The following is a 16,506-nucleotide window of genomic DNA, read 5'->3' on the forward strand; positions in this document are numbered from 1 at the left end:
GACCTCTAACTTGGTTTCCGTCATGAGAGGGAATTGGGTAAAAGAAATTCTTGATTTCATTGGAAATAAAATTCAGGGGAGATAATGAGTGAACGCTCTGCATTTTCCCTTCTACACCGCTGATACACTGTGGTGACAGTAAGCAGACACAAGATTCAAAAGACTGAACAACAGGCTTTATTCTACTTAAAGTCTCTGCTGTAGTTAGCTGCAACTCTGTGTGACTGACCTCGAGGGGCCGGATGTGGCTTATATCCTGACGGATGATTGGCAGCCGACCGGGTGGGGCTTGATCCATTCAGGTCAGCTGATTGACAGCTGACCAGGTGTGGTCTGTCCTCCAGTGATCTTCCTGCAGGTACACAGGTCGGCTAGTGGTGTATCACCACAACACCATTGCACAATGTCCAGATCTGCCACAATCTACACTTCCTGTCATTTCACGAAACATCAGATATGGTGTACTGAGTTACTGGGTAGCATGGTTAGTGTAGCGGCTAATGTGATGCTATCACAACACCAGAGACCCAAGTTTGAATCCCGCGGTCTCTGTAAGGAGTTTGTACGTTCTCCCCGTGTCTGCATGGGTTTCCTCCGGGTGCTCCGGTTTTCTCCCGTGTTCCAAAGATGTACAGGGTGACATGGCCAGAAGGGCCTGTCACCATTCTGTGCCTTTTGAATTAAATTCCTCAAGAGGGAATTCCTCAGCACAAACTCACTGAAATGTTTCCATGACCTTCTTTAGAATCCAAAGAGGTTTGCGGAAGTATTCGAGGAGATGATGTTCTTCCTACAGCAAGCCGATCACTGGGAGACAACCCAGCGGGAACTTGCTACACGAGGGGTGAGTTAAAAATTGCTGTGTTATAAAATGACAAGAGCCCTAGGAAGGAGGGAAGGAATAAATACATTTCCTATAAAGGTCAAAACAGCACGAGCAAATTCCTTGAGAGTCAAACTTGTGGTCACCTCAATAATTATTCAGAAGCAAGGTCATAAAAACCGCCAGCCCCTTATTAAAAACACTGAAACTATACGGATACGATTGGACAACAGTTTCGTTCACCATGGTTCATCAAGCTTTCAAGGTATTGACTGAGAAGAGATAAAAATAAATTCAGAGACCCTGCGGGTCCTGCAGTATGCCTGGAGAGAGAAACTGATTTGGAATTTCAGCTGAAACATCCAGGGACTGGTTGGCAGTGGTCTGTATCAACCTTCCTGGTCCATTGACACACACCACGTGGGCTTTAATAGAGCAGCAGAGCATAGAGGGGGTTAATATAAAGGAAGGGAGGGGGTTGAGGGGAGGTGACTACAGGAGGGGTAGCGAGGTGATTAAAGGAGAGGTGAATTTGGTGGGGTGGGGCTGGAGGGGAGTTTACTGCAGGAGGGGTGGGGATGGAGGGGAGGATAATGTAGATGAGGGGGTGGGGATGAACGGGAGTTTACTACAGGGTGGGGTTGGAGAGGAGGATAATGTAGAGGAGGGGTGGGTTTGGAGGGGAGTTTACTGCAGGGGAGGTGGGGTTAGAGGGGAGGATCATGTAGAGGTGAGGTGTGGATGGAGGGGAGGTGATTGCAGGAGCGGTAACGAGATGATTAAAGGAGAGGTGGAGTTGGGGAGAGGGTAATGTACAGGAGGGGTGGGGTTGGAGGGGAGTTTACTGCAGGAGGGGTGAGGTTGGATGGGAGGTGACTGCAGGAGGGATGGGAATGGAGGGGAGGATAATGTAGAGGAGGGGTGGGGATGGAGGGGAGTTTACTGTGAGGGGTGGGGTTGCAGGGGAGGATAATGTAGAGGAGGGGTGGGGTTGGAGGGGACTTTACTGCAGGAGGGGTGGGGTTGGAGGGGACTTTACTGCAGGAGGGGTGGGGTTGGAGGGGAGGTGACTGCAGAAGGGATGGGGAGTTTACTGCAGGAGGGGTGGGGATGGAGGGGAGTTTACTGCAGGGGTGTTTACTGCAGGAGGGAAATCTACAAAAGTGTGGGGATGGAGGGGAGGGTAATATACAGGAGGGGTGAGAGCCAATCAGTTCTGAGTCTGGTCTGCCTTTCAGTACGTACCTGACTGAACCTCAAGACCAGAATTTCATTCAGACCATTTACTTATGGCATAAATGTATCTATTTACTCTTTTAAAACTATTTAACTAGCATCTGATACCTAGGGGGACTGGTAGATGCCAAATAAGTGAATTTTCTGGTTGCTTGAGATTGTGTGTTGCATGGAAAGGCGATCTAATAGTGAGGTGAGCCAGTTTTGAACTTCCATATTTTTTACCTATTTTGCTCGATATTTTTACCAGTTGCTTGAATTCTGGATAATGGGTTTTGCGGTACTTGGCCACCACAGTCCTCCCCAATGGAGAATTCCAAAGGTTCACTACCTCCTCAGTGCCGAAATGTCCTCATCCAATTTCTAAGTTCTTTGCCCTGTGACTCCTGATTCCAGATCTCCCCCAGCTCAAGGGTAGGCTTTGATGAAAGGTTTCCTCTTGAGGGAGAAAAGTGGTCAAACAGAACCCAACCACCATGTCTGCTCTTTTGTGGGATACATTTCTGATATGAGGTAATCCAGTTCCAAGTTTTTCCATGAGGAGGATTTGGGGAATTATTTTGTCTTCACATGGTTGGTGTAGTGGTTAGCGCAATGCCTTTCCAGCGCCAGCAATCGGGACTGGGGTTCGAATCTTGCCCTATCTGTAAAGAATTTGTACAGCCTACCCATGTATGCGTGGATTTTCCCCGGGGGATCAGGTTTCCTCCCGCCATTTGAAACATACCAGGGTGTAGGTTAATTGGGCAGAATGGACTCATGGCCCTAAATGGCCTTTTACCATGCTGTATGTCTAAATTTGGGATGGTGCGAGGACGCAGCCTTGCTTCACGCTGTTGTCAATGGAGAAGGGTTCGGAGAGATCCGCTCCATCCTCAACATTCATTGGAATGACTTCGTCACCAACATCGAAGTACTCGAGCTGGCAGAGTCCGCAAGCATCGAATCCATGCTGCTGAAGACCCAACTGCGCTGGGTGGGTCACGTCTCCAGAATGGAGGACCATCGCCTTCCCAAAGTCGTGTTCTATGGCGAGCTCTCCACTGGCCACTGAGACAGAGGTGCACCAAAGAAGAGGTACAAGGACTGCCTAAAGAAACCTCTTGGTGCCTGCCACATTGACCACTGCCAGTGGGCTGATATCGTCTCAAACCGTGCATCTTGGCGCCTCACAGTTTGGCGGGCAGCCACAAACGAGCCTGCAGCTGACGTGGATATTACCCCTCCATAAATCTTCGTCCGCGACGCCAAGCCAAAGAAAGATGTCTAAATTTATAAAATTTATTTAAAAGAAAATATATTTATAAATGAATTTAAATTTAAATAGTGCAATTCCCTTCTCCAAAATTAAATCTTTATCTCCATGGGTTAGTAGATGTGTTGTTGAAGTATTCTCATTAATTCTAACTGAATTTAACCAAACAGGTGAAGTACATGAATTTTTATGATGTTGTTTTGGACTTCATCCTGATGGATTCCTTCGAGGATCTGGAGAATCCGCCATCATCAATACAGAATGTCGTCAATAACCGCTGGCTCAATAATTCCTTCAAGGAAACGGTGAGTAGGAGAAAGGAGGCAGGACCTCTGTGAATTAGGTGGTCTACCAAAGTGGCAATTTAAAATCCATCCATATTCTGTTAAGTTGTTTTCCTGGGGTTGTGTAAGTGGTTTATTTCAGTATGTTAATGATGGCACCAAAATTGGTGGAATAGTAGATGGTAAAGAAGGAAAGCATTCCGAACATGAGGAAGGATGTACTGGCTTTGGAGGCGGTGCAGAGGAGGTTCACTGGTTGATTCCAGGGATGAAGGGGTTGGTCTGTGAGGAGAGATTTTTTTTTTAAATTTTTTTATTTTTCACACCATAAACCACATTGACCAAGATACATACATTTTCCTTTTCTCCCCCCCCTCCTCCCATCCCACCCTCCCTACCTCCCCCCCCATTCATTTAAAGTACAAAATCTAAGATACATTAAACCAGTCAAACAATGTTGTCATTCAATAAAAATAAACAAGAAATTCCACTGAGTCAATTCTTTTCATTTCCTTCTCCTTTCATTAATTTAGGTGGTAAATGTCCCCGGTAGGTTTTCTCTATTGTGTTTCATGTATGGCTCTCATATTTGTTCAAATATTTCAATATTATTTCTTAAACTATATGTTATTTTTTCTAATGGAATACATTTATTCATTTCTATATACCATTGTTGTATTCTCAAATTATCTTCCAATTTCCAGGTTGACATAATATATTTTTTGCTATGGCTAGGGCTATCTTAACAAATCTTTTTTGTGCACCATCCAAATCAAGTCAAAATTCTTTGTTTTTTATGTTACTTAGGAGGAAGATCTCTGGGTTTTTTGGTATATTGTTTTCTGTAATTTTATTTAATATCTGATTTAGATCTTCCCAAAATTTTTCTACTTTCTAACATGTCCAGATTTCATGAATTGTTGTTCCCATTTCTTTTTTACAACGAAAACATCTGTCAGATACTGTTGGGTCCCATTTATTTAACTTTTGAGGTGTAATGTATAGCCTGTGTGTCTAGTTATATTGTATCATACGTAACCTCGTATTTATTGTATTTCTCATCGTTCCAGAGCATAACTTCTCCCATGTTTCCTTCTTTATCTTTATATTTAAATCTTGTTCTCATTTTTGTTTAGTTTTACCATTTGTTTCCTCATTCTCCTTTTCTTGCAGTTTAATATACATATTTGTTATAAATCTTTTGATTGTCATTGTATCTGTAATCACATATTCAAAGTTACTTCCCTCTGGTAACCTCAGACTGCTTCCTAATTTGTCCTTCAAGTAGGATCTCAATTGGTAATATGCCAGCACTGTATCTTGAGTTATATTATATTTATCTTTCATTTGTTCAAAGGATAATAATCTATTTCCTGAAAAACAATTTTCTATTCTTTTGATCCCTTTTTTCTCCCATTCTCTAAAGGAAAGGTCATCTATTGTAAAAAGGAGTAACTGATTTTGCGTCATTATTAGTTTCGGTAATTGGTAATTTGTTTTATTCCTTTCTACATGAATCTTCTTCCAAATATTGAGCAGATGATGTAATACTGGAGAACTCCTATGTTGTACCAATTTTTCATCCCATTTATATAATATGTGTTCAGGTATCTTTTCCCCTATTTTATCTAGTTCTAATCTAGTCCAATCTGGCTTTTCCCTTGTTTGGTAAAAATCTGATAGGTATCTTAATTGTGCGGCTCTATAATAATTTTTAAAGTTTGGCAGTTGTAAGCCTCCTTGTTTATACCATTCTGTTAATTTATCTATTGCTATCCTCGGTTTCCCCCCTTTCCATAAAAATTTCCTTATTATTTTCTTTAACTCCTTGAAGAATTTCTCTGTCAAGTGTATTGGCAATGCCTGAAATAGGTATAATATCCTTGAGAAAATGTTCATTTTAATACAGTTTATCCTTCCTATTAGTGTTAGTGGTAAATCTTTCCAATGCTCTAAATCGTCCTGTAATTTTTTCATTAGTGGATAATAATTGAGTTTATATAGATGGCCGAGATTTTTATTTATTTGTATACCTAGATATCTTATTGCTTGCATTTGCCATCTGAATGGTGATTCCTTCTTAAATTTTGAGAAATCCGCATTATTCATTGGCATTGCTTCACTTTTATTTACGTTAATCTTGTAACCCGTCACTTCTCCATATTCCTTCAATTTCTTATATAATTCTTTTATTGATAGTTCTGGTTCTGTTAAGTATACTATAACATCATCCGCAAAAAAACTGATTTTATATTCCATGTCTTTTATTTTTATCCCTTTTATATTATTTTCTGTTCTTATCAATTCTGCTAGTGGTTCTATAGCTAACGCGAACAATAAGGGTGATAGTGGGCATCCCTGCCTTGTTGATCTGCTTAACTTAAATTGCTTTGATGTATATCCATTTACTGTCACTTTCGCCAATGGCCCCTTATATAATGCTTTAATCCAATTAATATACTTCTTTGGTAAACTGAATTTTTGCAATACTTTGAATAAATAATTCCATTCTACTCTGTTAAAGGCCTTCTCTGCGTCTAAAGCAACTGCTACTGTTGGCGCTTTACTCCCTTCTACTGCATGAATTAAGTTAATAAATTTACAAATATTGTCTGTTGTCCGTCTTTTTTTAATAAATCCAGTTTGGTCTAGATTTACCATTTTAGGTACATAATCTGCTAATCTGTTTGCTAATAGTTTAGCTATTATCTTATAATCTGTGTTAAGTAATGATATTGGTCTATATGACGCTGGTGCGAGTGGATCTTTCCCTTGCTTTGGTATTACTATAATTATTGCTGTTTTACATGAATCTAGTAAGCTTTGTGTTTTGTCAATCTGGTTGATTACTTCCAGAAGTGGAGGAATTAATAAACCTTTAAATGTTTTATAGAATTCTATTGGGAATTCATCCTCTCCTGGTGTTTTATTATTTGGTAGTTTTTTTATTATCTCTTGTATTTCTACTATTTCAAATGGTTCTGTTAATTTATTTTTTTCCTCTATTTGTAATTTTGGTAGTTCAATTTTAGTTAAAAATTCATCTATTTTGCCTTCTTTCCCTTCATTTTCAGTTTGGTATAATTGTTCGTAGAATTCTCTGAAGTTTTCATTCATCTCCGTTGGATGATATGTAATTTGGTTGTCTTTTTTCCTTGATGCCAATACCATTTTCTTAGCTTGTTCTGTCTTAAGCTGCCACGCTAGGATTTTGTGCGTTTTTTCACCTAGTTCATAATATTTCTGTTTTGTCTTCATTATGTTCTTCTCCACCTTATATGTTTGTAGTGTTTCATATTTTATTTTTTTATCCGCCAATTCTCTTCTTTTAGTTGTATCTTCCTTCATTGTTAATTCTTTTTCTATATTTACTATTTCCCTTTCCAACTGCTCTGTTTCCTGATTATAGTCCTTCATCTTGGTTACATAACTTATTATTTGCCCTCTAATGAACACTTTTATTGCATCCCATAGTATAAACTTATCTTACACTGATTCCGTATTTATTTCAAAGTACATTTTAATTTGTCTTTCAATGAATTCTGTAAAATCCTGCCTTTTAAGTAGCATGGAGTTTAATCTCCATCTATACATTCTTGGAGGGATGTCCTCTAACTCTTTTGTCAATATCAAGGGTGAATGGTCCGATAATATTCTAGCTTTATATTCTGTTTTTCTTACTCTATCTTGCATACGAGCTGATAACAGGAATAGGTCTATTCTTGAGTATGTTTTATGTCTACCCGAATAATATGAATATTCCTTTTCCTTTGGGTGTTGTTTCCTCCATATATCCAAAAGTTGCATTTCTTGCATCGATTTAATTATAAATTTGGTTACTTTGTTCTTTCTGTTAATTTTTTGCCCAGTTTTATCCATATTTGAATCCAAATTCAGGTTGAAATCCCCTCCTATTAATATGTTCCCTTGCGTATCTGCTATCATCAAAAAAATATCTTGCATAAAATTTTGATCTTCTTCGTTAGGTGAATATACATTGAGTAGATACCAAAACTCCGAATATATCTGACATTTTATCATTACATATCTCTCTGCTGGATCTATTATTTCCTCTTCTATTTTAATTGGTACATTTTTACTGATTAATATAGCTACTCCTCTTGCTTTTGAATTATACAACGCTGCTGTTACATGTCCTACCCAATCTCTCTTTAATTACTTGTGCTCCAATTCAGTTAAATGTGTTTCTTGCACAAATGCTATATCAGTTTTTTCTTTTTTCAGTAAATTTAGCAGTTTCTTCCTTTTGATTTGGTTATGTATCCCGTTAATATTTAAAGTCATATAGTTCAGCGTAGCCATTTCATACTTTGTTTATCTTCCCTTTCCGTTTCTCCATCATCACCTTTCCTTCTTATCCATTTCTGCTTTCTTGTTTTGAACACTTTATAAGACAACATTTCTAAAACATCAAACATTTTCCTTATTCTCCTATTTAAAACTTCTTTAACCCCATTCTCCCCTCCCCCTCATGAGTTGCCCTTTATCCCTTGTCGGGCAACCACATCTCCCCTCTCCATTTGGATTTGCGAATTCACTCGCAAGCGTCAGCTGATTTTGCAGTGACCGTAACTCCTCCCCACCCAGCCCCTCCCAGAAAAGATTTCAATTTTCATATATAACAAAGGTCACTCTTTTAATTCCCTCCTTATTCCCTCTATTCCCTTTCATTCCCTTATTAATTCTTATCTATGCTCTATATATTTTCCTCTAAATATGGATACACTCATGTATACACATATATACATACACATCTATATACATATATATATATATATATATATATATATATATACCCATATACACACATACATATAGTTCGTGGTCATTTTTACTCTCATTACATGTCTTCATCTCTCTGCTTGTTTTGTAGTTGTTCTGCAAATTTTCGTGCTTCCTCTGGATCCGAGAATAGTCTGTTTTGTTGCCCTGGAATAATTATTTTAAGTACCGCTGGGTACTTTAACATAAATTTATATCCTTTTTTCCATAAGATCATTTTTGCTGTATTGAACTCCTTCCTCTTCTTCAGGAGTTCAAAACTTATGTCTGGATAGAAAAAAAATTTTTGACCTTTGTATTCCAGTGGCTTTTTGTCTTCTCTTATTTTCTTCATTGCTTTCTCCAATATATTTTCTCTTGTATATCTTAAAAATTTTACTAAAATGGATCTTGGTTTTTGCTGCGGTTGTGGTTTAGGGGCTAATGTTCTGTGTGCCCTCTCTATTTCCATTTCTTCCTGTAATTCTGGTCTTCCTAGGACCCTAGGGATCCAATCTTTTATAAATTCTCTCATATTCTTGCCTTCTTCATCTTCCTTAAGGCCCACTATCTTTATATTATTTCTTCTATTATAGTTTTCCGTTATATCTATCTTCTGAGCTAACAGCTCATGTGCCTCTTTAACTTTTTTATTAGATTCTTCTAATTTCTCTTTTAATTCCTCCACTTCCATTTCTACGATTATTTCTCGTTCTTCCACATTTTCCACTCTTTTTCCTATCTCTGACATGACCATTTCTATTTTATTCATTTTTTCTTCTGCACTCTTAATTCTTCTTTTTATCTCATTAAATTCTTGTAATTGCCATTCTTTCACTGATTCCATATATTCTTTAAAAAAAGATACATCCATTGTCTTGCCTTTCTCTTCTTCTTCCACTTCTTTCTGTTCTTCTTCTTCTTCCTCTGGATTGACCATCTGTTGTTTCCTTGTTTTCTTTTTACCCTCTTCTTTCTTGTTGTCGTTATTGTCTGTGTTCTGCACCTGTTGCTGTGTTGCAGGTGTCTCTCTCAGCTGTGGAGACCGACTCTGCAGCTGTTCCCCCCTCCCGTCAGTGTGTTTTTTTTCATGCGCGGTTGCGCACTTTTACTCGGCTCTGCGAGCCATTTTTGTCGTCCCGAGCCTGGGACCTCCACTGACCTGCGGGAGCGGGCTTCTCTCTCCGCGGCGGGCCTCTTTGGACAGGTAAGGCCTTCACCTTCTTCTTCCGAAGTTCTTTCTTCCTCTTTTCTTCCCGTTGTTTTCGACTTTTCTCTCTTCGCTGACATTTTCTTCTCACCTTTATTTTTACTTTGTTGTAAATTTAAATCTTGTACCCTTGTGCTTTGTGTGTGTTTTTTTTTCAACTTTTCCGGAGAGGGCTGGAATTCCCTGACCGGCCACTATTCCATCACGTGAGTCCCTCTCTGTGAGGAGAGATTGAGTCATCTGGGACTGTACTCGCTGGCATTTAGAAGGGGATCTTATAGAAATGTATAAAATTATGAAAGGCATAGATAAGGTAGAGGTAGGTCAGTTGTTCCCATGAGTGAGGGAGACTAGAACATAGCCTCAAGGTTCAGGATAATAGATTTAGAATGGAGATGAGCAGGAACTGCTTTTTTCTATTGAAGCAGTGGAGGCTACCTCAGTAAATTTAAGCCAAGGATGGATAGATTTTTACATAGTAGGGAAATTAGGGGATATGGGAAAAAAGCAGGTAGGTGGAGATGAGCCGGTCATCAGATCAGCCATGATTTCATTGAATGACAGTGCAGGCTCGACGGGCCGAATGGCCGACTGCTGCGCCTATTTCTTATATATGCCTTTTTCACCACCCTGTCTACCTGTGTCACCCCTTAAGGGAACTAAATGTACTCTCTGTTCAACAGCAGTCCCCGAGGGCCTACCATTCACTGATCAACTGGGCAGTGGCTGATGGAATCCAACTCAGACAGTTGCAAAGTGAAGCAGGTTTGGGAAGATCAGGGCAAGACTTACCCAGTGAATGGCAAACTCCTGGGGACTGCTGTTGAACAGAAATATCTCAGGGCACAAGTACACTATATATCCCCATTATCTGGCACCTGCGGGAATTACTGGTGTCAGATATGCGAATTTTCTGGTTGACTGAGACTCACTCTTCCAACGTCTAACAAATACACCTACATTAAGAATACACAGTTTAAAAGACAAAAAAACAGTGAAAAATGTAGTTATTTGAAAAAAAATCAGTATTGTACCTTTAATTATGTAAAGTTCACTTTAATCAAGTAATTCCTGTAACTTGCAAAATTTAAACCCCAGTCACTGGTGCTGTAGCTGCATTAACCATGCCTCCATTATAATTAACCCCACTCCCCCAAATTTACAGATAAAACCTCACTGTTATGCTTAATAATATACTAATAAAGATAAAGACTTACTAGGCAGGGATAGGGAGACACTTTGGGAGAGTTACTCCAGCGTCAAGCGCCATCAGCCAGCTTTTCATCCGGGGCGCCGCCATTTTATTCAAACACAACTTTATTCAAACAACTGCTGAGGGCGGGGCACGACCGGGGAGCTCCCAGGCTGAATGGTTGCTCCCAAGGAGCACACCAGTGAGTATCCCACTCAGCAACAGTTATGTTGTGTTGGATTCTGTTGAGGGAGATGGCCGGACAGAAGATGGCCACGGGCACCAGGTCAATGGCAATGAGCCTGGCAGAGTGGTGCAAAAGAAAAGGAAAAGGAGAAATGCAGTAGTTATTGGGGACTCCATTGATAGGGGTACAGACAGGAGGTTCTGTGAGCCAGATAAGTATACCCGCATGATGTGCTGCCTCCCTGGTGCAAGGGTACGAGATATCACAAATCAGGTCTAAAATATTCTGAGAGGAGAGGAAGAGCAGCCTGATGTCTTGGTACACGTGGGTACAAACGACATTGACAAGAAAAGGGAGGAGGTAATGAAAAGGGATTACAGTGAGCTGGGACGAAAGCTGAAAGACAGGAACGCTAGGGTGGTGATCTCGGGATTACTACCTGTTCCAAATGCAAGTGGTGGAAAGAATGTAAGGATAAGGAAAATGAACGTATGGCTGAGGTGCTGGTGTACAAGGCAAGGATTTAGCTTCTTGGATCATTGGGATCTCTTTTGGGGAAGGCATGATCTTTACAAGAGGGACGGGTTGCACCTAAATCCAAAAGGTGTCAACATTTTGGCAAGTATGTTTGGTACAGCAGTGGGGCAAGGTTTAAACTAATTTGGCAGGGGTATGGGAACCAGAGTGATAGGGAAAAGGGTAGGGAAGATAAAGTAATGGCCAGGAAAAGTAAAATAGGAAAAGTAATGTTGGGAGGAGAAAGTAAAAAATCAGATGGTGCAGTGAGTTTTTGGGTCAATGACAGTGTTAAGAAAATTACAAAGAAAAATAGTGGGCAGAAAAATCAAAAGAAAAGGTTACAGAAGTCACTAGATATTAAAAGGACAAAGAGCATAAGGCACCTTATCTGAATGCCCGCAGTATTAGAAATAAGGTTAGTGAACTTGAGGCGCATATCGGTACACATGCCTATGATTTGGTAGCCATCACGGAAACATGGCTACAAGGTGACCCTAAATAGGAATTCAACTTTCAAGGGTATCAGGTGGTGCAAAGAGATAGACAGGATGGTAAGGGAGGTGGAGTTGCACTCTTAATCAAAGATGAGCTCCAGGCAGTAGTGAGGGATGATATAAGATCTAAAGAGCATAATGTTGAGTCCATTTGGGTAGAGATAAAGAATAACAAAGGGAAAGAATTATTGGTGGGTGTTATCTATCGCCCACCAAATAACAATAGTTTAGTGGCACAGGAAATAAATAGAGAGATAAGTGAGGCATGTAATAATGATACGGCAGTCATCATGGGGGACTTTAACTTCCACATAGATTGGGAAAATCAAGTTGGTCGTGGGAGTCTGGAAATGTCATAGAATGCATCCGCGATAGCTTTCTTGAGCAGCATGTTAAGGAACCCACAAGAGAAAATGCTCTCCTGGATCTAGTGTTGTGCAATGAGATAGGTAGAGTAAATGATGTAATAGTCCGAGACCATCTGGGAAATAGCGATCATAGTATGATTGAATTTCTCATTCAGATGGAAGGGGAAATAGTTAGATCTAAAACTAATATATTATGCTTAAACAGGGGTGACTACCATAGGATGAGGGAGGAATTGGGCAGAGTGGACTGGGAGCACAGGCTCATTGATGAAACAGTGGAAGATTTTCAAAGAAATATTTCGTAATGCTCAACAAAAATATATTCCGGTCAGGAAAAAGGGCAGCAAGGGAGGGAAAAATCAACCGTGGTTAACAAATGAAATAAAGGAGAGTATAAAATTGAAGGCGCATGTGTACAAAGCTGCAAAGAGCAGTGGGAAACTGGAAGATTGGGATAACTTTAAGAGACAACAAGGGGTTACAAAGCGGGTAATAAGAAATGGGAAAAAGGATTATGAAAGTCAATTGGCACAAAATATAAAAACAGAAAGCAAAAGATTTTATAAATATATAAAACGGAAGAGGGTGGGCAGAGTTAACATAGGACCCTTGGAGGATGAGAAAGGAAAACTGGTAGCAAATAATGAGGAAATGGCCGAGGCATTAAACAAATATTTTGTGTCAGTCTTCATGGTGGAAGACATGTCCAGCATGCCTAAGTGCGGAGTTAAGGATGCGAATGTTGGGGAGGGCCTTGATAAAATAGTTGTTACAAAGGAAGTAGTGATGGAGAAACTAATGGGACTAAAGCCAGATAAATCACCTGGTCCTGATGATATGCATCCAAGGGTTCTGAAGGAAATGGCAGAAGTTATAGTTGATGCATTGGTGGTCATAGACCAAAATTCCTTGGATTCTGGGCAGGTCCCGGCAGACTGGAAGACAGCAAATGTCACATCACTTTTTAAGAAGGGATGTAGGCAGAAGACTTGAAATTATCAGCCAATTAGCTTGACGTCTGTAGTTGGAAAAATGCTTGAAGCCGTCATTAAAGATGAAATAGTGAAACTTTTAGAGCGTAAGGTTTCAATCAGGCAGACGCAGCATGGTTTTAGAAAGGGAAGATCTTGTTTGACAAACTTGTTAGGATTCTTTGAGGATATAATGGGTGCGGTGGATAGAGGGGAACAGGTTGATGTTGGCTATTTGGATTTCCAGAAAGCGTTTGATAAGGTGCCGCACAAGAGACTTATCAGTAAGTTACAGGAAATTGGAGTCCGGGGAAGTCTATTGGCCTGGATTGAAAATTGATTGTCTGACAGGAGGCAGAGAGTTGGGATAAAGGGAGTTTTTCAGGTTGGCAGAGAGTGGTAAGTGGGTTGCCGCAGGGGTCAGTGTTAGGCCCACAACTGTTCATCATTTACATTGATGACTTGGAGGAGGGGACAAAATGTGGTGCAGCCAAGTTTACGGATGACACCAAATTGAGTGGAAGAGCAAATTTTAATGAGGATGTGGAGAGTCTGCAGAGGGATATAGTTAAGCTGGATGAGTGGGCAAAGGTCTGGCAGATGGAGTACAATGTTAGTAAGTGTGAGGTTATCCACTTTGGCAAGAAAAATAAAAGAGCTGAATATTATTTAAAGGGTGAAAAACTACAGCATGCTGTTGTGCAGAGGGACTTGGGAGGGCTTGTGCATGAATCGTAAAAAGTTAGGTTGCAGGTGCAGCAGGTTATTAAGAAGGCAAATGGAATGTTGGCCTTCATCGCTAGGGGAATTGAATTCAGGAGTAGGGAGGTCATGTAACTGTATAAGGTACTGGTGAGACTGCACCTGGAGTACTGTGTCCAGTTCTGGTCTCCATATTTGAGGAAGGATATACTGGCTTTGGAGACGGTCCAGAGGAGGTTGACTAGGTTGATCCCTGGGATGAAGGGGTTGACTTGTGATGAAAGATTAAATCGTCTAGGATTGTATTCACTCGAGTTCAGAAGAATGAGAGGAGATCTTATAGAAACATATAGGATTATAAAGGGTATGGATAGGATAGATGTAGGAAGGTTTTTTGAGCTGGCCGGGGAAACTAAAACGAGAGGACACAGTCTCAAGATTCGGGGGAATAGATTTAGGACAGAGATGAGGAAAAATAGTTTTTCCCAGAGAGTAGTGAATGTTTGGAATTCTCTAACCAGGGAAGTGGTTGAGGCTGCCTCATTAAACATATTTAAAATTCAGTTAGATAAATTTTTACACGATAGAGGAATTAGGGGATATGGGGAGAAGGCAGGTAGGTGGAGTTAGGTCATAAATTAGATCAGCCATGATCGTATTGAATGGCGGAGCAGGCTCGATGGGCCATTTTTGGCCTACTCCTGTTCCTACTTCCTATGTTCCTAAGGAGTTGTGTGTTACTTCAGAGAACATTTACAATTTTAAACTTATTTAAAACTTCTTTTATTTTAAAATCTATTTATTTATTTCCTCGCTCATTTTTTTTTTGCTGATTGTTTGAATGCCGGATAATGGGATTTTTCTGTGCTTAGTTCCCTTGAAGTGGCGACACAGGTCGACAGGGTGGCGACAAAGGCATTCAGAACTCTTGCCTTCATCAGTCAGGGCACTGAGTGCAAGTAGTTGGGACGTCATGTTACTGTTGTACAAAATATTGGTTAGAACGCACTCCACTGTGCGCAGTGTGGTCACCACACTAGAGAGGCTGCAGGAAAGGTTCGCAAGAATTCTGCTGGGATTGGTTGGATTGAGTTTTACGGAGAGATTGGACTGTCTGGATCTATTTTCCCTGGAGTAAGAGAGGCTGCGGGAGGAGGGCTGATGTGATATAAAATTAAAGGAGGCTTACATAGGGTGGATAGCCAGAGAGTGCTTCCTGTTGTAGGGGTGTCTAGAACTGGAGGAAATGGGTTTAAAATCAGAGAGGGATGGTTTATAGGGGATGTGAGGGGTCAGATTTTCCATACAAAGCATAGTTGGTGTCTGGACTGATCAGCCAAGGAGTTTTTAAAAATATTTTTTAATTTTTAAAAATTTACACCTATAGTACGGTGACAGGCCATTTCGGCCCACGAGTAGCTGCCCAATTTACACCCCAATAACCTACACACCTGGTACGTTTTGAATGGTGGGAGGAAACTGGAACCCCGGAGAAAACCCAAGCAGATACAGGGAGAGCGTACAGTCTCCTGACAGACAGCAAGGGACTCGAACTGTGGTCCGCTCTGCCAAACATGGTGCCCCGAGTTAGTGGAGGCAGGGACAGGAACAACATTTAAGAAGTAGCGGGACAGGTATTGAATGAACAGGGCATTGGAGGATGTAGAATTGACACAAGCGAGTGGGATTAGTGTCGGTAGGTATGACGGCTTGAAGAGGTATGTTGGGCCGAAAGGACTGTCTCCATTGCAGTGGAACTCTGACAATGTAATAACAGTCAGTGCAGGGACCAATGCTACAGAAGCCTCATCTCATCTCAAAGCACATTGTGTCAGTGAGGTTCCCTTGAAGCACTTTTAAATTGTAGCCACCTTGGAGTGCAATCTGTACAAACAAAAAACCTAGTCAGGATATAACAAGCTATGATGTTTGCAGAATGGAAGGAGATCATTTTCCCCTTTGAGTCTGGACCAGCTCTATGAAGGCCAGCCAGCCCCTCACCCCTGCCCTCTCTACTTGGCCCTACAGATTCCAGCTATTTTTCCTGCTCCCTTTTCAACATTATATCTTTTACCCAGGCCTTGCACCCCAGACCTTAACTACCTGGTCCTATGGTTTCCTCCACTAACCTTAAACAGATGTCCTCTGGTATTTGATACTGTCACCCCACGTAAAAGGCGGTGACTATCCACCTTAACTCTGCCCTTCATAATCTTGTAACCTGTTAGCGAGTCACCAATTAACTGTACAAGAACAGGGAGGTGAAGATGATCTTTGAAAAATACCAGTTTGGCATAACAAGCATTTTGTCCAGTTCCAGACACCATGCTTCAGGGAAGATGTTAAGGCTTTGGAAAGCACACAAAAGGGATCCCAGCGATGAGGAGACGAGGTATGGGGAAAGACTGGAGATGCTGGAGTTGTCACTGGACAGAGGAGGCTGCAAAGGAGGTATCTGAAATCACTAAGGACAGGGTCAGAGT

At 40.7% G+C, this 16,506-nt stretch overlaps 1 protein-coding gene across 1 annotated transcript in view; it reads left to right on the forward strand.

The window, feature by feature from the left end:
• Positions 1–16,506, forward strand: part of miga1 (mitoguardin 1) — a 149,317-nt gene that overhangs the window by 109,835 nt on the left and 22,976 nt on the right. The window contains exons 15-16 of the mRNA XM_069942388.1: positions 746–844; positions 3,485–3,619. Of these exons, the coding sequence (XP_069798489.1) occupies positions 746–844; positions 3,485–3,619 (234 nt within the window). The remainder of the gene's footprint in view (positions 1–745; positions 845–3,484; positions 3,620–16,506) is intronic.

This window comes from Narcine bancroftii, chromosome 5 (assembly GCF_036971445.1).
Source record: "Narcine bancroftii isolate sNarBan1 chromosome 5, sNarBan1.hap1, whole genome shotgun sequence".
In the NCBI taxonomy this organism is placed as follows: domain Eukaryota; kingdom Metazoa; phylum Chordata; class Chondrichthyes; order Torpediniformes; family Narcinidae; genus Narcine; species Narcine bancroftii.